Below are 21,469 nucleotides of genomic sequence, written 5' to 3' on the forward strand. Positions count from 1 at the left end.
GAATAGTAGTGTGCCAAGGAGAAGGACACAGTAAGGTATGTGAAGGAGTCTTCTTGGCTAAATAAAGATTGAAGGTCTGCTTGGTTGACTCCTGAGTAAGCAAGTTCTATCTCTGTATTGTACCATATGTTGTAAAAAAGTCAGCTCCTTGTTATCTCAGCTGTTATAAAAGCTAAGCCCATTGTGTCTTCCTTAGACCTCACTCTAGATGCTGTCTGTGTGAGCTCTCCCGGCTAGCTGGAAATAAAGAAGCTTGCTATAACCTCGGTGTTTGGTCCTACTTGATAGAGAAGAATTTTCCTTACAAGTTGGTCCTTCGAGCCGGAACCCAACATCTCCAGCTCCTGTCCAGTCGTGGCCTGATACCGTGCACGGGGAAGTCTGGGACTTCTGATGGAAAGACCTCCAACTGAATTGTTGTAAACAGAGGCCAGCCCACCTGTTCGGGAGTGGAGTGACGGGTTCGTATTTATAGTCCTTCAGAACGGGACCATTCACCTGGGTTAAGGTAAGACCACTTTGTGTTGAGTCACTAAGGTCACTAAGGTATGGGATACGACAGAGATAAGGATATAGGGCAAGGATAAAGTATAGCTTGAGTTTTATATTGCTTATGGTCTGGTCTATCGTCCACAGCCACTGTGAGAGGCTACAGGAAAGAATACTCCGTGCATGCCCGATAACCGAAAGGATTGTGATAGTAGAGAATTCTCAGGGAAGTGACTATAATGTGCTACGTAGAGTATAAGGAAACTGATCTGGATCATGTATATTGAACGTTCATTTGGTTTCTTTTGTGTGTCTTTGTCTTTCTATTTTGTCTGCGTTCTGTCTGTGAATAAATGTTGCAAAAGTAAGAGTTGGGACAGTCTCTTACACCCCCGCTGTGGTCACCAAGGGTGAGCGGCCTTACTGTTCTGTGGACTTTGGTAATTGGCCCTGTGCGTACAGGGTGCAGCGGGCATTGAAGTCCTGGGAGAATAACGGTTTGGTAAGCGGTTCTTGACCCACAGTCTTGAACGCAGCGAGCATTGTTATTCACGAACTAGATTTCTAGTTCATCCCACATGCCCAACAAATTTGTGTCACCATATATGAGGATCTCTGAATGGTCTGTGTGACTGGATGAGTGACTGATATAAGGAATTCATATATAAAATTCCTGACTGTATAAGGGATCCCGTTAGGAGTGATTTCTTATTACTGAATAAGAAATAAGAGGGAGGAACACGTCCCCAAGTAAAATCACAACTATTATATGTATTGTGTCTCGTCTCAAGAGTCTCTCATGAATAAGTCCAGTGTTGGTGATGTTTGTGATTTTCCCGTTTGTTGGGTAGATATTCATTGTTTGGAGGGATTCTCTTTGATTACCTTCCTCCTGTTTTTGTTTGCTCTTCTGTTGTGTTTTAAGATCTATATAGATCAGAGACGAGGGTATTTTCCTTTCAAAGTATTTTAAGAATAATACCTTGTCAACTGAGTAATTATTAGCAATTAAGTACGTAAATCATTGGGATATGGCTGCTTTTGTTGTGATGGGAGACAGGAAGTGATATATACTTAGTGTTAGAAATTGAAAGAAAGAAATGCATTGATGATAACTTGTTGCTATTCAACACCTGGGAAAGCTGTGTGGGAAGAGTTTGTGTCACAGCAGAGCACGTTCTCTTGGTGGGAAGACTAGTAAGTAAAAAGCTGGTCTGATGTTATATGATGACACTAGAATGGATAACATCTTATGATATAATTTGGGAGATTTACAATCAGTATATATGAAAAGAAACAATATATACTATGGTATGCATGTGTGATATAGATTGCAAATGTTTTGTTCTATTGTGAAGCTGTTTGAATCTTAGGTTGAGGGAATGTGTGTGATGTGATGGATCCATTTGAATTGATATGTAACAAAGTAAAATCCACGTGGTGATAGGTCTGAGCTTATTATGATTCTCTCAGACAATAAGTTTGTTTTTACAATTGTAGTAAAGCTACTAATGTGGTACTCGGACAGGGGTGTTGTCTGTCGTGACGCCAGCACTGTAGTAGTGTACAGGTAGGATGCGGGTACCTGCTTTTAACAAGGCTTGTGAGGGTCCCTGGGGCTCTTGTCATGGTATTCCTGAGTGGCAACTGATCCACCCAGACTAGCAGTACCACCACCCAACAGTGAGATGAAAATAACCCAAGGGGTACGGTGCAGTGTGTGGGTGCTGGTGAGATAGAAGACAGAGTCCCAGATAAGATAAAAAAAAAAAATAATAGCAGCTTTACTGTGGATCTTTCATAGAAAACAGTAGACAGTTGAAATAATCTTGATCACTTGATACTAGGTACAGTAAGAAAAAAAATAAATAAATATATATATATATATATATATATATATATATAGTCTTTTTAGTGCTGAAACTTGGTGGATAGTGGAATCTTTAGTAACAGGAGAAAGAGTAGCAGTGTAGAGAGGGCTTGGATTAGGGTGTTCCTTGGCTGAGCACTGCATAGCGTTTATGGTAGTTTGTTTGGAAGAAATCTGGAGCTTTGCTTTCATCTGTAGCTGCAGCTGTGCAATATACAATAAAATTAAGTGGTAAAACTAGAATTCTACCTCCATCACCACTTAAACTTTAGAAGAACTTTTGTGACAGGTGTCAGACAGAGAACCACAGTGGTGGGACACCACAACTAATGTGTCTAATGATAACTTTTTTATTTCACAGTTGCAGGATGACGTCGAGAAAGCCCCGATATTTAATAATGTCACTAATTATCTACTTACATTTCAGGAACATATTTGGCCAGAAAGAAGAAGATAATAGGCTATACTTAGTACTGCAATTTTGATTTGATAATCATTTTTATTTTGGCTATTTTTGCATTTTTTGGTCATTTATTCATTTTTTAAGGAGCTCCATGTTTTTATATTTTTGTATGAAATGTATGGTGTGCTGGGCCCATGTGTGATCTATGCTCGTATATGTCTGTATTATGGGTCTGTTCATGGTTTGTGTGTACTGTGTCACCATCGGACAGTAAGTTAGAGTTTATCCCCAGACAGCAACTAACTGGGAAACAAGAGGAATACAAATTCACCCAATTCAAGGGGGTGGAGACTGGTGTCATAGAAGGGAGGAGAGAGGTGGGACCCCAGAGGGAGAAGGACAGTCTTTTAGGTTAAATGTAACAGTTCTTGCTCCTCCCAACAAATATATTATGTCCTAACAGAAAAGGGAAAAGAAATAAAGCAAGATGAAATGAAGGAGCCTGCAGATATCTCTATACACATAGTGGTGCTATACACATAGTGGTGCTATACACATAGTGGTGATATACACATAGTGGTGATATACACATAGTGGATCTAAATGCTGATTAGAATTCGTGTAACATGATATTAGGGATGATGATATTAGTAATAGAATGGGTAAACAAATGTGCAATCCTACATGAAGCTCTAGTTGTATGTCCACTAGGTAAATATATACTACCTAGTAATCTTTTCAGATTTACAGCTATATTGAGCCATGGGACAAGTCATGTCTCAACAGGGGGGATGGTAGAGGTGATATCTAAGGGATTTCTAATTATGATATCTAAGGGATTTCTAATTACTAATAAAAAAAAAAAAAAAAATTGTCTATCCTGCTGTTTGGTAATTACTAATGCATTTATAAGGTGGATAGAGGTTTTTCCTACAGGCAATCCAGATGCCATCACTGTAACTAAAGCACTGGTGAAAGAAGGTATTACTGGGGTTTGGATACCTGAAAAAAAAAAAAAAAAAATACAATGATAATGGGTCCCACTTTGTGAATAATGTCTTCAGTGGCGCAGAGTTTTAAGTTTGAACTAAAGAATCCTTGTGCCTATCACCCCCAGTCTGTAAGGTTGGTAGAAAGACATAATAGTGTACTTACGAATAACCTCAGAAAGACCATGGATGAGACAGGGACAAGCTTGGTCTAGGGTTTACCACTAGTAATCCTAAATATGCAGGTTACACCAGCCCCATCAGGATAACCACACAGAATGTCTCACTCAGTTCCAGATGATGCTGTGAATCCTCCTTTAGCTGAGAAACCAGAAGACTGGATCCTAATAAGGAAATATTTATATAATCCCAGGTGGGAGGGTCCATACCAGGTATTGTTAACAACCCCCAGTGCAGTAAAGATGGCAGAGAGAACGTCCTGGATACACCTGTCACATTGCAAGCTGGTCAAACCACTACCTGATCAATAGGGAGAGAATAGGGAATCACCACCATCTCCTGAGGCAAAGTCTGACTACAAAGGGGGGTCTTCCTATTAGAGGGGGCTCGTCTCAAACTTCAGTGAAGAAACCAACGGCTGACGGAGACTTAGGGTGATTATGGAATTGATAGGGAAAAGGAAGTATGGTAGTGTGTGGACACCATCTGGGCAATCGTGGCTAGGAGGAAAAACAGGGATGGGGGATCGAAGGCTAAAGAGTGGTCCTACTCTCCTCTGTAGTAATGATACTGCTGGGGACAGTGGTTTCCTATATAAAAAACCCTTGGGGAAACTAGAATTTAGGAGGGTAATAGGTAGAAGGTCGGGGTTAATTGTGACACTGGCTTAGACTAGAATCCTGTGACATAACATTCTATGTGGGGGAAACATCCACGGTAGAGTTCTGCTCCCTGGTCTGCAATGCATCCTTCAATTGTATCATGACTCTTTTCTACCTTCCAATGGAAAATGTAAAACATTCTCTTTGTTGTATCCAACAGTGAAAGGAACAGACGTACCACCCCTGGTCACTGCCTACCCTGGTAACTATACATGCTTTGCTCGTTCGGGATCAGGTAGGTATGTAGGGGACTTGACAGAAGAGTATTGTTAGAAACTTGGAATGTAACATTCGACTCAGAAAATTATTTAGCATCTTGGTTCAGAAGTCAGACTGCAATGAGAGCCGATATTTGGTGGTTGGGTGGAAATAAGCAGCTGAGGCCTAAGCTCCGGCCTACTGGTATGGAGTCTGTACTGTGGTCCAGCTACTGATGCCCTTCCATCTGTTCTCAGCAGGAAACTATAACTGGAAAAGTGAGAGGACCTTGTTTACCAAATGGTATAGAACTGGGAGGTCAGTCCCTGGAGGGTCATTTGACCCTAGAATCTATAAAGAGATGAGATTAAAGTCCCTACAGGTGTACCGAACGAGTTCAAGACCAGAAACCAGGTGGCAGCAGGTTTCCTTCATTGGTGGTCTACAATAAACAATGTGGATTGGATATTATAATCAGTAGAGATTGGTTAATTATACTAGAGATGCAATAAAGGGCATTGCAGACCAGCTGGGTCCAATCTTACAGAGGGCAAGATAGGATGGCTCTCTATACGCTGCTGGCTGAGAAAGGAGGAGTATATAAAATGTTTGGTACTTATTGCTGTACTTTTATTTCCAACAACACCTCTCCAGATGGAGCATCACAAGAGCACTAGAGGGCCTCACCGCCCTCTCAGAGGAACTGGCTGAAATTTCTGGGGTTTATGGTCCCTTAACATCATGGATTGAAGGATGGTTCGGCAGATGGTCCAAAGTAGTGAAGTCCATCCTAATCTCCTTTGCACTTATCATCAGTGTACTGACTGTGTATGGATGTTGCTGCATTCCGTGTATCAGAGGGTTAATCCAGAGACTGATTGACACTTCAATAACTAAGACCATGTACCAACAAGAAATTACCATAGAAGAATCTGATGATGATGATGATGATGAAGAAGAGATGACCACTCCATGACGGAACATGCAAGGCCTTAGACAAGCAAACAGGAAACTTAAATAATTGTGGACTCTTTATGATAATATGTTAATCAGGGGGGAATGTTAGGAAAATATTTAAAATATATTATAAAGGGTTAATTTAAGGGTTGATTTAATATGTATTATTGATATATTTATGTACAGTTTGAGAATAGTAGTGTGCCAAGGAGAAGGACACAGTAAGGTATGTGAAGGAGTCTTCTTGGCTAAATAAAGATTGAAGGTCTGCTTGGTTGACTCCTGAGTAAGCAAGTTCTATCTCTGTATTGTACCATATGTTGTAAAAAAGTCAGCTCCTTGTTATCTCAGCTGTTATAAAAGCTAAGCCCATTGTGTCTTCCTTAGACCTCACTCTAGATGCTGTCTGTGTGAGCTCTCCCGGCTAGCTGGAAATAAAGAAGCTTGCTATAACCTCGGTGTTTGGTCCTACTTGATAGAGAAGAATTTTCCTTACAGCCTCTCCACAGATGCTGGCAGCCATGACACTGAGACACTGGCCTCTCCACAGATACTGGCAGCCATGACACTAAGACATCGGCCTCTCCACAGATACTGGCAGCCATGACACACAGACACTGGCCTCTCCACAGATGCTGGCAGCCATGACACTGAGACACTGGCCTCTCCACAGATGCTGGCAGCCATGACACTGAGACACTGGCCTCTCCACAGATACTGGCAGCCATGACACTGAGACACTGGCCTCTCCACAGATACTGGCAGCCATGACACTGAGACACTGGCCTCTCCACAGACGCTGGCAGCCATGACACACAGACACTGGCCTCTCCACAGACGCTGGCAGCCATGACACTGAGACATCGGCCTCTCCACAGATACTGGCAGCCATGACACTAAGACACTGGCCTCTCCACAGATACTGGCAGCCATGAAACTGAGACACTGGCCTCTCCACAGACGCTGGCAGCCATGACACACAGACACTGGCCTCTCCACAGATGCTGGCAGCCATGACACACAGTCACTGGCCTCTCCACAGATACTGGCAGCCATGACACACAGACACTGGCCTCTCCACAGATGCTGGCAGCCATAACACTGAGACATCGGCCTCTCCACAGATACTGGCAGCCATGAAACTGAGACACTGGCCTCTCCACAGATACTGGCAGCCATGACACTGAGACACTGGCCTCTCCACAGATACTGGCAGCCATGACACTGAGACACTGGCCTCTCCACAGATGCTGGCAGCCATGACACTGAGACACTGGCCTCTCCACAGATACTGGCAGCCATAACACTGAGACATCGGCCTCTCCACAGATACTGGCAGCCATGACACACAGACACTGGCCTCTCCACAGATACTGGCAGCCATGACACTGAGACACTGGCCTCTCCACAGACGCTGGCAGCCATGACACTGAGACACTGGCCTCTCCACAGACGCTGGCAGCCATGACACTGAGACACTGGCCTCTCCACAGATACTGGCAGCCATGAAACTGAGACACTGGCCTCTCCACAGATACTGGCAGCCATGACACTGAGACACTGGCCTCTCCACAGATACTGGCAGCCATGAAACTGAGACACTGGCCTCTCCACAGATACTGGCAGCCATGACACTGAGACACTGGCCTCTCCACAGATGCTGGCAGCCATGACACTGAGACACTGGCCTCTCCACAGATACTGGCAGCCATAACACTGAGACATCGGCCTCTCCACAGATACTGGCAGCCATGACACACAGACACTGGCCTCTCCACAGATACTGGCAGCCATGACACTGAGACATCGGCCTCTCCACAGATGCTGGCCTCTCCAGAGACGCTGGCAGCCATGACACTGAGACACTGGCCTCTCCACAGATACTGGCAGCCATAACACTGAGACATCGGCCTCTCCACAGATACTGGCAGCCATGACACACAGACACTGGCCTCTCCACAGATACTGGCAGCCATGACACTGAGACATCGGCCTCTCCACAGATGCTGGCCTCTCCAGAGACGCTGGCAGCCATGACACACAGACACTGGCCTCTCCACAGATGCTGGCAGCCATGACACACAGACACTGGCCTCTCCACAGATGCTGGCAGCCATGACACACAGACACTGGCCTCTCCACAGATACTGGCAGCCATAACACTGAGACACTGGCCTCTCCACAGATACTGGCAGCCATGACACACAGACACTGGCCTCTCCACAGAAGCTGGCAGCCATGACACACAGACACTGGCCTCTCCACAGAAGCTGGCAGCCATGACACTGAGACACTGGCCTCTCCACAGATGCTGGCAGCCATGACACTGAGACACTGGCCTCTCCACAGATACTGGCAGCCATGACACTGAGACACTGGCCTCTCCACAGATACTGGCAGCCATAACACTGAGACATCGGCCTCTCCACAGATACTGGCAGCCATGACACTGAGACACTGGCCTCTCCACAGATGCTGGCAGCCATAACACTGAGACATCGGCCTCTCCACAGATGCTGGCAGCCATAACACTGAGACATCGGCCTCTCCACAGACGCTGGCAGCCATGACACACAGACACTGGCCTCTCCACAGATGCTGGCAGCCATGACACTGAGACACTGGCCTCTCCACAGACGCTGGCCTCTCCAGAGACGCTGGCAGCCATGACACACAGACACTGGCCTCTCCACAGATGCTGGCAGCCATGACACACAGACACTGGCCTCTCCACAGATGCTGGCAGCCATGACACACAGACACTGGCCTCTCCACAGATACTGGCAGCCATAACACTGAGACACTGGCCTCTCCACAGATACTGGCAGCCATGACACTGAGACATCGGCCTCTCCACAGATGCTGGCAGCCATGACACTGAGACAGCGGCCTCTCCACAGACGCTGGCAGCCATGACACTGAGGCACTGCTGCTCCTCTGTATATTGCTACTTACCTGTGAGATACCTGGACAGTGTTACCTGGATACCAGGTCACATGATGAGTGTGCTAGGTCACATGACTGACACCATTCAGCTAGTTTATGGGATCCATGAACTAATCTGTGGGCTGTACCATCTACCACAACGGAATATGAAGGTATGTGAGAAGAATTTTTAAATATATATTAGAAAAGTGACTGATTTCTTATTCTATACATTACCACATGAATACGCCAGGATACTGCAGTTAAGCTGAACATGCTTGTCTGTCTCAGTGGATGCTGTAAGATGGTCGTAACCAAGGGCAACAGGGTAAAACAAACCAGACATTACTAAGTACCCACGAAACACGACATATTTAGGAACTCTTGTACTTATGAAGTATGTTTTACCCTACAAAATGCACCATTTTAGACCTATTAACTTTTATGGAAAAACCCCTTTAAAGGTAACCAATCAGCCCAATTGGGCTGATTTGGTTCCCTGGAGCAATGTATTGAGATCCTGAGCTGCCTGCGGCACGTACCGGCCACAGCAGAAGCTGCATACCGCAGAAAAAAGTTTTACCGGGGCGCGCGGCAGGCAGAGGCAGGGAGGTAGTCATCTGGGCGGTACTTCGCCCATGTCTTCTCACCGCTCTCTGCCTGTCAGTGCACTCGGCAGGGATGATTGACAGGTAGAGAGGCCAGTAATTGACTTTTTCTCTCAACCAGACTAAACCTTTCCATTCCATCTGTATAGGGGTGGAGCTTAGAACAAGCACCACCCACACTCCAGAAGGTTCCTTAACTAAGACAATGCGAAAGTTACAGAGTAAGTATACTGATGTAAAATAGAACCTAAACAAGGCACCAAAGATGACATACAACCTACCATCCCCGCAGGGGTCCCAGTGATATACCACACATGAATATATTTGGTACCTCTTTTCCACAAAGTGGGAGAGCCATGCAAAATTGTAAAACAAAATGGGTGTATTATAGTGGAAGAAAAACCTTTATAAACCAGAATTGTAGACCATAGTATTACATGATTGAAAGGTGGACATTCACTTTAATCCGTTAGACAGGCCATTTGGGCCAAGCATTCAGAGTCAGATCACTAGGACCTGAAAGCGATGGTTCATTGGAAAGTCTCCGCCTGCATCTTCTCCAACATCCAGGAAATTATAGGGGGGTGATCTGTGTGGGTGTCTCACAGCTTCCTTCAGGTGAGATGGTTGTCCGTCTCATAGAGAAAGAAAAGCAGGTATTGGGCACATGGGCGCATGCTTTGGGCTGAGGAAGGTCTTCTGCCGGGGTAACAACTTGACGTAGTCTCTGCAGAAAAAAAAGCGCCATCATCTAAAATATACTACAGTATATGGGTAAACGTATTGGCACACCTACGTATACACAGACCTATTAATCCACTGGCATTAATATGGAGTCAGTCCACCTGTTGCAGCTTCTACTCTTCTGAGTAGACTTTCTGCAAGATTTTGGAGGTGTCTGTGGGATTTTCTGCTCATTAGCCCTAAAGAGCATTTGTGAGGTCAGACACTGATGTTCAGGAGAGGCTGGGGTCACAATCTCCATTTTAGTTTATCCTGATGAAGTGTGGGCTCTGTGTGCCCAGACACCCCCCCCCCCCTTCTTTATGGGCCTTGCTATATGCACTGGGGTGCGGTCATGCTGAAACAGAAAAGGGCCCAATCCAAACTGATCCTACAAAGTTGGAAGCAACAATGTCTTGGTGCATCAGATTAACCCTTAGAGGACCCGGCCAATCAATTTTTGCGTATTCGTTTTTTCCTCCTTGTGCTTAAAAGGCCATAGCACTTGCATTTTTTCACCTAGAAACCCACATGAGCCCTTATTTTTTGCGCCACAAATTGTACTTTGCAATGGCAGGTTGAATTTTTGCATAAAGTACACTGCAAAACCAGAAAAAAATTCAAAGTGTGGTGAAATTGAAAAAAATCCCGCATTTCTTTTATTTGTTTTTTTTTTTTGTTTTTACGCTGTTCGCCCTGGGGTAAAACTAACTTGTTATATATGTTCCTCAAGTCGTTACAATTAAAACGATATATAACATGTATAACTTATATTGTATCTGATGGCCTGTAAAAAATTCAAACCATTGTTAACAAATATATGTTCCTAAAAATCGCTCCATTCCCCGGCTTATCCTTTGGTCTATGGGGCTGTGGGAGGTGTCATTTTTTGCGCCATGATGTGTTCTTTCTATCGGTACCTTGATTGCGCATATGCGACTTTTTGATCGCTTTTTATTACATTTTTTCTGGATTTAATGTGACCAAAAATGCGCAATTTTGCACTTTGGGATTTTTTTTGCGCTTATGCCGTTTACCGTGCAAGATCAGGAATGTGTTTAATTAATTGTTCGGGCGATTACGCACGCGGTGATAGCAAACATGTTTATTTATTTATTTATTTTTTATTTATAACATGGGAAAAGGGGGGTGATTCAGACTTTTATTAGGGGAGGGGCACCCGGGACCGGAGAACGCGGCGGTTCAGAGCACAGCTGCCGCGCGGCCCCGCTCTGAACACATGGAGGCGGCTCTGGACGTACGGGTACGTCCAGGGTCGCCTAGGGGTTAAAGGAGAGGTCCGGCTAAATTTTTTATTAAAGTATTGTATTGCCCCCCAAAAGTTATACAAATCCCCAATATACACTTATTACAGGAAATGCTTATAAAATCCTTATTTCCCTGCACTTACTACTGCATCAAGGATTCACTTCCTGGATAACATGGTGATGTCACTTCCTGGATAACATGGTGATGTCACTTCCTGGATAACATGGTGATGTCACGATCCGACTCCCAGAGCTGTGCGGGCTGTGGCTGCTGGAGAGGAAGATGACAGGGGGACACTAAGGGACACAAGGCACTGGAGGGACACTTAGCATCCCTCTGCCATCATCCTCTCCAGCAGCCACAGCCTGCATAGCTCTGGGAGTCGGACCGTGACATCACCATGTTATCCAGGAAGTGACATCACCATGTTATCCAGGAAGTGACATCACCATGTTATCCAGGAAGTGACATCACCATGTTATCCAGGAAGTGACATCACCGTGTTATCCAGGAAGTTACATCACCGTGTTATCCAGGAAGTGACATCACCATGTTATCCAGGAAGTGACATCACCATGTTATCCAGGAAGTGAAGCCTTGATGCAGTAGCAAGTGCAGGGAAAAAAACACTTTATAACCATTTCCCTTAATAAGTGTATATTGGGGATTTGTATAGCTTTTGGGGGGCAATACAATACTTTAATAAAAATTTTCACCAGACTTTTCCTTTAAGATTTCCCTTTAATGGAACTAAGGAGCCAAGGCCGACCACTGAAACCCAACCACTTAGTACTATCCTTCCTCCACCAAACTTTACAGCCGGCACAATGCAGACAGGCAAGTGATGTTCTCTTGACATTGGCCAAACCCACACCCGTCCATCAGACGCCAGATAGAGAGTAATGTCAACGATTAAGAGCAGGGACCCAATACTTTTGTCCATGCAGTGTAATTTTGTTCACCTATCAATTCATTGCATTTCTATGTAGAAATCTGAGGCCCATTCTTCAGCCGATAGAACACCATAGGTAGAGTTTGTATTACAATATATACAGTACATTTACTAGCTAATGTAATACTGTACCTCCATGAAGGATCCTTTAGTCCTCAGGACTATATAGATGGCATACAGAGGGATGCAGGTCATTGAGGCGACAGCCATAAGCCAGCCAATGGCATAACCCCATGGTGGGTAAACATAGTCCTTATTGTACTTCAAGGGAATGTACTTGATCAATGAGAACAGGAAAGTTGCCTATATAGGAAAACAACCAATCATGTTAGTCTGACATGTATAAGGTGTATAGAGGCATCCCGATAGATGATCCCGGGAGCAGAGAGAGGTTCAGACGTGATAGATTTCCAACACTCTACCCTATTGTTTTTGGAGGGATAAGTCTGTGCCATAGCAGTCTGGCTGTGGCTTACCCCTCTCGATAGGGAACACATGTTCATTTGGTCCAAAGTTATTGAACATGTTTGACACCGTTTTTGTATTGGTGAACGTATAAAAGTCTGTGGGTAACTTGCTGCCTCTTACCACGCATACAGCTGGGGTCAGCGACACCCAGCATATCTTCATCAGGGGCCACGGACGGTACCCAATCATATCCTGGATGTTGTCATAGAAGCGATTTGCTCCTGCATGGAACAAAGATGAGAAATACAGAGGGAGAGTAAAAATTTAATGCATTGATCCACCAGAAGGGAATTACAACCCAAAATAGATATTTTTTATATATCATACTGCAGTAAGGATATTTCCATCGACACCATCTGTCGGTGGACTTCGGGGAGAGCCCCAAACATACTGATTCAAGAGGCGGGTATGGCCGGGTATGTGTAGGTGGAAACCTTGAGTAAGCTTTACACTATCCACTTGCATTAGAAAATACAGTAATAAACACGTTGGGGGACATTTATCCAGACTGATATACGAGTACGCCAGTCTTAAATAAAGCCCTGCCCCCTTTCCCCAGCACGCCTTTTAGTAAAGCTGGCCAGCCCTGTGCAGGCGTCGTTAAATAAATCTACACCTGTCTACGAGCAGGCCTGAATCATGCTAAATTTGGCATAAGAGGAGGCCCGCCACCTGCCCCTTTTCCGTGGTGTACGCCAAGGGTGCATATTGATAAATGTCCCTTAATCAGCATATTAATAAGGGTAACACATCAGATTACACTGCTATTCACTTTATAGGCTCTGGCAGCATGTTCTTTCTCCAACCAAATACAAAAAACCAAGAATACTATGACACTACAGGATCCCAGAGAGCATTAATACTCACCGTACACCCATCCTATACAGACACACTCCGATATACCAATAAAAAGAAGGCAGAAACCACTGGAAGCATAATAGTCAAAGAGCTGGAATATATACATCCCTCCCTGAAAAAGATAAAGGGGCATATGGTTGGTGACTTGTTCTCGATTACATCACCTCAGACACTAAAGACCTCCAAACCAGTTAAATCCCTTGTGAGCTAATTCTGTAGTACTAATATCTACTGTATCTCTTGCTGCCTATAGTATGGAGGTTAGTCAGTTATGTTCGTGGTATAGCTGCAGAATCTAAGGGTCTATGAAGTTTATTCACGTCCCTTCCAGTGGAAAAAATCCAGGAAATGTGAAGAATTAGAGAGAATAGGTTCTGCAAAAGGAAGAATGGGGAACTCCAGAGAATGGTTGTGACTGACGAACCTTGAAGAAGTGCAATGTGTTAGAAGGTCTGGACCTGTGCAAGATTACGGAGACTAGAAGTATCTATGGAGAATTCAAGAGAACAGAGGTAGCATGAGAGGAGACCTAGAAAGTTAGAAAATTCGAGACAATGGAGTCAATGTAAAGACCAACTATACAATGTAAATCACCTGAGTAACAACAAGCAGACCGATCAGGAAACAGACTATAGATATAATCAGGATGAGCATCTCCCGTCTGTACCCCCGACGCAGGACTGTGGGGTACAAATCAATGATGGACAAGCACAGAGCCTCAACATAAATGAACTGCAAGAAGAGGAAAATACAAAGAAAAAAAAGCTTGTAAAACACATAAATCTATGTAGTAACATTCCTTTCCACAATCCTAGATTATTTTGATGATCTAAGGATGGGCTATCGATGGTTGGGGGGCTCTAAAGATCGTCCATAGGAGCCCATAGGAGATAGCAGCGGTCTGCATCGTTGCTCATTCAACGTGTTAAAAAACAACAATCAGCCAACATTGTGCATGTCGGCTGGTCATTGCCTTTTATTACACGAATGGATTATTGCCTGCATTGGCCAAATGCGGCCTATAATCGCTTCGTGTAGTAGGGCCTTAAGTCTTTGTTTTGAGAGGAGCGACCAGTTGCACACGCAAGTCACCACTCTATTCGTTGTCTATAGAGTTACCAGAGATAGCTGACAGCGTTCAGCAATCTCCAGCAGCTCCATAGACAATGAAAGGAGCCGCCGGGCACACATCCGGCTCACCACTCCACTCAAAACAAAGACTCAGGGCCCTGTTCTCAAGATCACTGGGCTCCTAGCAGTAAGACCCCCAATAATCTGACATTTAACCTCTACCTTGCAGCTGGAGGTAGCCAGGGAGCCCCCTTAACAAGATGGGAATGCCTCTCCAAGCAAACAATATGGCTGCTTGTTTGCAAAGACCAACCATGCAAATTGTAAACTGGGGCCTTATTCGAGCGTTTTACCCTTGTTTCCATATCTGGGGTCTATTAGATATATATATTATACATCTAATACCTGACTGTCAAGCCCAAGAAGGATCAACATGAAGAAGAAGAGACAAGACCAGAGCTGGGACACCGGCATCATCGTCACAGCCTTGGGATAGACGATAAAAGCCAAACCGGGTCCTGTAGATTGCAATGCATTGTGGATTTCAGATGAGTTATGATACTTATATTTAAAAATACAATACATATTTATCAAAATACACTTTTATGTCTTTACATAACAGATTTATCACCCGTACATGCTTACCGGACTCGGCAACATCCGATATTGCGACTCCCTGCTCCTTTGCCATGAACCCCAAAACTGAGAAAATAGCAAATCCTCCCAAGAAGCTGGTAAGACTATCCAACAAGCACAAAGCAATGCAATCCCTGAAGGTAATAAGCCGAGTGTTACCACAATAATAATGTTGCCCTGTAATTTATCAAGAAATTTTGAGACATTTCTATGCATACCTATAGCAGTTGTACTTATAGGGGTTGTAACTACCGATACCAATGGTGAACCCCATAGTGATAGCATAGGAGTAAAATATCTGCGTTCCGGCGTCTATCCACACCTGCGAAGGACAATAGGAAATATTTTGTAAAATAACAATAAATTACAATAATACATGGCCCTAGGGTGAAATTCATCGCTGACCTGAGGGTCTTTTAATCGAGAGGTGTCTGGGTGTAGGTAGAACATAATCCCATCATAAGCCCCAGGAAGGGTAACACCACGGACCAGCAAGATTATGAGCATCACATAGGGAAATGTAGAGGTGAAGTAGACAACCTGTCGAGGACCGAAAAGGATAGGACAACAGAAGTAAACAAAGATATACAATCTTAAATGGAAATAGACCAGAGTACAAGACTCTGAAGTAGAAGACTGAAGACAATGACCATGAGTGAAGTGGTCTAGTTTTCAGAATGAGTTGTCATGGCCTAGGATGCATAGAACCAAGCCCTGTTCTTGCGAGGAACTTACAGGACACCCTATATACAAGCTTTACTCTGGCCTAAGAGACATTTATTCTGCAGCCTTCGAGAGGAGGACCACAGTCACTTCTTCTAGATTCAGAAGGTCACATTAAGTTAAGGATTTATTGAAACCTTTGTGGGCCACCAGAGGCCATCCCGAGTTATTCTTGTCACTTCAGGGACCTAAACATCTCAGGAACTAACTTGAAACATTTACTGACCTTCCTGGGTTAAACCTGCACCACCTATACCATGTGTTGCTGTTTTATGGACATAGGACTGAAAAATGTAGAAAAATAGTAGCTGCAGAACCTTTTTCTGAAAAAGTCTGAGAACGACCCGTAATGACGGCCCTTGCGCAATGGGGACCTTTAGCTGAAGTTTTACCATAATACCTCTACACCGATGATACATACCCAATCTAGTCATACCAATGTCGCTGCTCAGTGGTTACTTGAATGTCAAACTCACATGAAGGTGCATCTAATTACACATTATTTTGCACTCACCTTCCCGGTGGATTTGACCCCCTTCCAGATACAGAAGTAACATATGATCCAGGCCAGCAGAAGACACAGAGCGAGCTCCCAGCGAATAGATCCTAGGTCATGAATGCCGTCTGTCAGGCCCAGAGTCCGTCTCCTAGTGAAAGCCAGTACCCAAAGCAAACCATCATTGCCAAAGGGGAAGTTCTGAGAGTTTTCTAATATTTTATCTATTACACAAAAGTAATTTACTTACTCCCAAAATTCCACCTCTGGGCTGGTGTGGTTAATGGTTCTGCTCCAGTTCTCTTCCTTGTGGACAAATTCTATGCAGTTCTCTGAGAAGATGGAAATTTAGAAAAATCACTGAATAATAATGTTATCTTGCTTACATTTTCCAGGTTTTATTACGTTTTTTTCCTTTCTATATACACTGTATATAACAACACTATGCTACACCGTCATTTACAGGGATGAGCACCGGACCCCATAGATTTCATGTGCCATGGGGTACTGACTGCAGGATAGGCTATAGATACCTGTGTTCCAAGTGTGGTTGCAGCTGGCCCAGGGCAAACTGGAGGCAAAAGAGTTGAAAAGGTAAAAAAATGACCAGGCGAGTATTATTATATAGTAGATATTGACCAGGAATGACATGACCATCGTGCCGTACCCAATGCCTGCAAGGGAAGAGCAGAAACAAGATCAACAAGATTCCCCTTGCTTCAGTCAAGAGCTGAGATTTTTAAGGGTTTTTCTCTGGAATAAAACATAGACGGGCATTGATAGTTGGAGAACTAAGCAGCAAGGATTTCTGGGAAAGAAGTTACTGCCTGCAGGACATTAGACTCCTGCTATCCCAGGTCAATACAATGTGCAGCACTTGAAGGGTGAGGGTGTAAAAGAGGAGAAGACAAGGAGTTAAAAAAAAAGTTTTATTGAAGATTGGATAACAGGGTTTTGCCTGGATCCTTGGAGTTACCCTTTATTAGACGCTTTACCCCAGAAGCCCATAAATGAGAAGCTATGGGCGATGTCAATGGAGTATTGTTGCTTCTATCAGGGCGCCCATGGTATCTGCTTGGGCCTCTCCTCGATACATTGTAGGAAGGTTCCATATAACCCAGATTTATACCCTGTAAGTGCTGCGCCCATGTAACAAGTCTGACTGCTACGAGCGCCAAGGACGAATCCGCAAGGAGTGGCTCTGTTTTTGGAAACCATTCAACAGGAAAACCAACATGTGTGAAGATGAAGAGGAGCAGGAGGTTTACTCTGCATATTATAATGACTCCAGTCATATTGTGTATGTGAACGCTGTAAACGCTACATCTCCCATGATGCATTACAGCATACATGTTCTACATGGACAAAACTTACCTGAAAACAAGGGGCAGATCTTAATCCATGCAGTGACCGGCCCCTCAGTAGTGTACTGACCCAGTGTGATCTCAAGGAGGAAGATAGGAACCCCGCATGTAATAATGAATATAACGTATGGGATAAGAAATGCACCTATTGGGAGAGGAAGGGGCAATTTACAAAAACATTTCCTATATACATGTATATATGTATAAATCTCAAAGAAATACCAGATTTCTCACAGTTAACTGCACATGCTTTCCTTCTTTTGTAATGATATCTAATATTTTACATCACAAGTAATGTACACAAATTATAATAGATAACCCCTATACTAATAAAATGTGGTCTCATTGTTCTATAAGTCACAGTTATAGGCAAACACAATGTGACCAAACTAATAACTCACAGGCAATTGTGCTGCTCGTGTCTGTTACTGGGCACATTGAGTAAACATCCACAGTGCAAGGAGAAATGGTAAATGGTCTTCTGAATTACTGAGGAAATGCTTGATCTGTCTGATTAGTGTGAACCATGCCTCGGTGCAAGCAACTTTCTGAAGACCACTGCCATAAGCTTACCTGATGCTGTGCTTACGCTATCCCCTCTCCCTTTCTCTGTGTCATGTCAATCCCAGCTCTACCTCTGAGCCAGGTTGTCAGGGGAATGGGTGTGCGGCCTGATAGTGTGCAGAGTGGGTAGAAAGCAGGAGCACCAGGCCAACCAGATCCATGGTCAGCATTCCATGCTTCCTTAGCTCAGTGTATTTAATCGGGATGCCTGGACTCCATGGTTGGTCTCTCTGAGTCTCACTAACATTTATCCTGTTTTAAATCCCTCTTGAGCTCCAGCCTGTGTGACCCTGGTTTGCTTAACAATTTGGGCCTGACCTTGACCTCTCGTTACAGACCCAGGTTGCCTGACCTGTTTTCTCTGTCTTTGTGTTTTTAAACTTTTGGCGAGTTTATCTTGTTTTTTTTTAATCTTCTCTCTCTCCCCCTCCTCTGCACTTATCCTTTTGTAGGGACCATAACCAAGTTTAGGCTGGGTTCACACTATGTATATTTGAGGCTGTATTTGGTCCTCATGTCAGGTCCTCATAGCAACCAAAACCAGAAGTGGATTGAAAACACAGAAAGGCTCTGTCCACACAATGTTGAAATTGAGTGGATGGCCGCCATATAACGGTAAATAACTTCCATTATTTCAATACAACAGCCGTTGTTTTAAAATAACAGCACATATTTGCCATTAAATGACGGCCATCCACTCAATTACAACATTATGTGAACAGAGCCTTTCTGTGTTTTCAATCCACTCCTTGTTTTGGTTGCTATACAGCCTCAAACATACAGCCTCAAATATACATAGTGTGAACATAGCCTTAGGATGGATCATCCAAGCAGGTAGTGACAGTGACGTGGGTGAGAATAGGGCTGCACTAATCCCTATGTAACAGGGCGGGGAAAGGCAACATCAATGCATGGCTACACAAATGGACTAGCTGTTCTCACCAGGTGTGGGTGTCCTCCTATGATCACTCCTAGAGCACAGCATGCCCAAAAGAGGTGAGAAACAGCCCAAGGAGAGCATCAAAATAAGTGCAAAACACTGAATTGAGTTCATGGAAGAACCCACAGAGGAAGTAACTGCTGTTTCCCCATGGCTGTCTGGATGTTCACAATGCTTCTGGGAAAATGTTCTTTGCACATGAAAGTGAAACTTTTTGGCATGAATGCACAATGCTATGATGGAAAAGAACCATGTACACAGCTCCAAACCCTCAGCTTAGCTGTGACTTTTGGAGAAGGGGGCATCATGGTTTGAAGACGCTTTGCTGCCTCAGGGCCTGGACACTTTGAAACCATTGATGGAGCAATAAATTCAGAGCTGTATCAGAACATCTGACAGGAGAATGTAAGGGCAGCCGTCCATGACCTCCAGCCGAAGAGACGTAGGATGGTGCAACAAGACAATGAGGCAAGACTTGTGTATTGCAGCTAGTCCTGACCTTAACCCTGTAGAGATGTTGTGCTCTTACCTGGAGAGGACGCTGCACTCAAGACATCCCAGAAATATCAATAACCTAAAGGACATTTGCAGGAAGGAATGGTCCATAATTCCTCCTAAACTCTGTGCTGATCCTATTTCCAGCTATGGGAAACTCTTGGTGGATGTGGTCGCTCCAAATGTTACATCAACAGATTACATGTAAAAATTCACTTTTCTCCCTGCACTGTTGATGTTTACTCAATGTGCTCAATGAATAAGATACTTTGGATGTGGTCGGAGTAGAACATAAATTTTTGCAGAGTTAACATAAAAAAGGATGTCTTTTTTTTCCTCACCTCCGCCATTTTTGTAACATAAATAGGGGAACCTCCAGATATTTCCCAGTCCGACAATTCCCCCCACGACGGAGAGAATAAACTCCACTCTGCTCCCCCACTGTCCTCGCGCCTGCAGCTCAGGCTCATGGATCTCTTGGCTAAGGGAAGACGACTTCTGAAAATCACTGATTGCCGGATGATCGTGTGAAGAACCTGGTGACAAAGTGAGGAGCCAAGAAATCTATCACAGCACTGATACAGGATTTATAAGACGGAGGAAATCCTCAGGGGGGGGCGCCAGTACATGCAATAAAGTGAACCCAACAGAGCAAACTGGACACAACCGGGCATTGATACTGTGCAGTTGTAGTTGTATAAGTGCTTGTATTTCTGTGGTACTGGCATAACTGGGAATATAAAGGGGTACTCCGGAGGAAAAAAAAAGTTTTGGTATCAGTAAGTTATCCAGACTTGTAATTTACTTCTATTTAGAAAGCTGAAGCGTAGTGCTTTTACATGTTTTCTGTGTGGTACTGTTATGTAGAAACTCTATGATACAACTGTATATGTTTCTGTATGGCAGCAGTATGTGGGTCTGTACTTTAGCGATTTTGTATAGTGTTTCTATTCCAGCACAATGTGGCATTGTATAGGTCTTACGGGACACTAACATGTTCCTGTTAGTACAGACAGCCCACTATGTTGTAGGATGTGTATACTTTGGCTGAGTACATATTGCACAGTCCTGCTTCCTGGAGAGAGTATGTCTTCCTCAGGGGTAAAAAAAAAAAAAAAAACAACGAACAAACTATTGAGATGTATATGATTCTATATACCATGCGGTACACACACACACACACATATATATATATTATATTTAAGGCTCACCTGGATGGTTGTCCTGCACCTGGCCGCATGGAGCTGCCATCCTGTCTGCAGCAATCTTCCTCTGGTGACTTGTTTGGCAGGAGTCATCCTCCCTCTGGCATCGGGGACAGTGGTAACAATGAGAAGGTGGAGAAATGAAGCAGGAATCTCCATGGATCTTGGCTCATATAAATACACACATAGGTTTACCTATCTATTTTGTCTATATATCTTCTCAGTACTCACAAACCCCCAGGACTTAATAGTAACACTGAATGATACAACAAACAGGCAGGAGAGCAAATGTGTTGGACAATTTTGGTTGGTAAAAAGAACAAGGCTGGCGACCATTATACGTCAGGAACCGAAAGTGATGGAATGGATGATGAGAAAAAAGGGAAGTATTGTCCTTCCTAGGAGGTAGTGCCCCCTTATAAGT

At 44.0% G+C, this 21,469-nt stretch overlaps 1 protein-coding gene across 1 annotated transcript; it reads right to left on the minus strand.

The window, feature by feature from the left end:
- Nucleotides 1-9,717: 9,717 nt before the first annotated feature.
- Nucleotides 9,718-21,091, minus strand: LOC138771307 (sodium- and chloride-dependent betaine transporter-like). Its single transcript, XM_069950922.1, has 15 exons — nucleotides 21,052-21,091; nucleotides 20,182-20,376; nucleotides 17,852-17,986; nucleotides 17,011-17,151; nucleotides 16,728-16,809; nucleotides 16,496-16,628; nucleotides 15,664-15,798; nucleotides 15,477-15,580; nucleotides 15,268-15,392; nucleotides 15,028-15,140; nucleotides 14,146-14,283; nucleotides 13,561-13,663; nucleotides 12,814-12,914; nucleotides 12,358-12,528; nucleotides 9,718-10,008 (listed from the first exon to the last, which is right to left on the minus strand). The coding sequence occupies exons 1-15, from the start codon at nucleotides 21,089-21,091 to the stop codon at nucleotides 9,856-9,858; spliced, it is 1,869 nt and encodes a 622-aa protein (XP_069807023.1). The 3' UTR covers nucleotides 9,718-9,855.
- Nucleotides 21,092-21,469: the final 378 nt, after the last annotated feature.

This window comes from Dendropsophus ebraccatus, chromosome 1, assembly GCF_027789765.1.
Source record: "Dendropsophus ebraccatus isolate aDenEbr1 chromosome 1, aDenEbr1.pat, whole genome shotgun sequence".
NCBI lineage: Eukaryota > Metazoa > Chordata > Amphibia > Anura > Hylidae > Dendropsophus > Dendropsophus ebraccatus.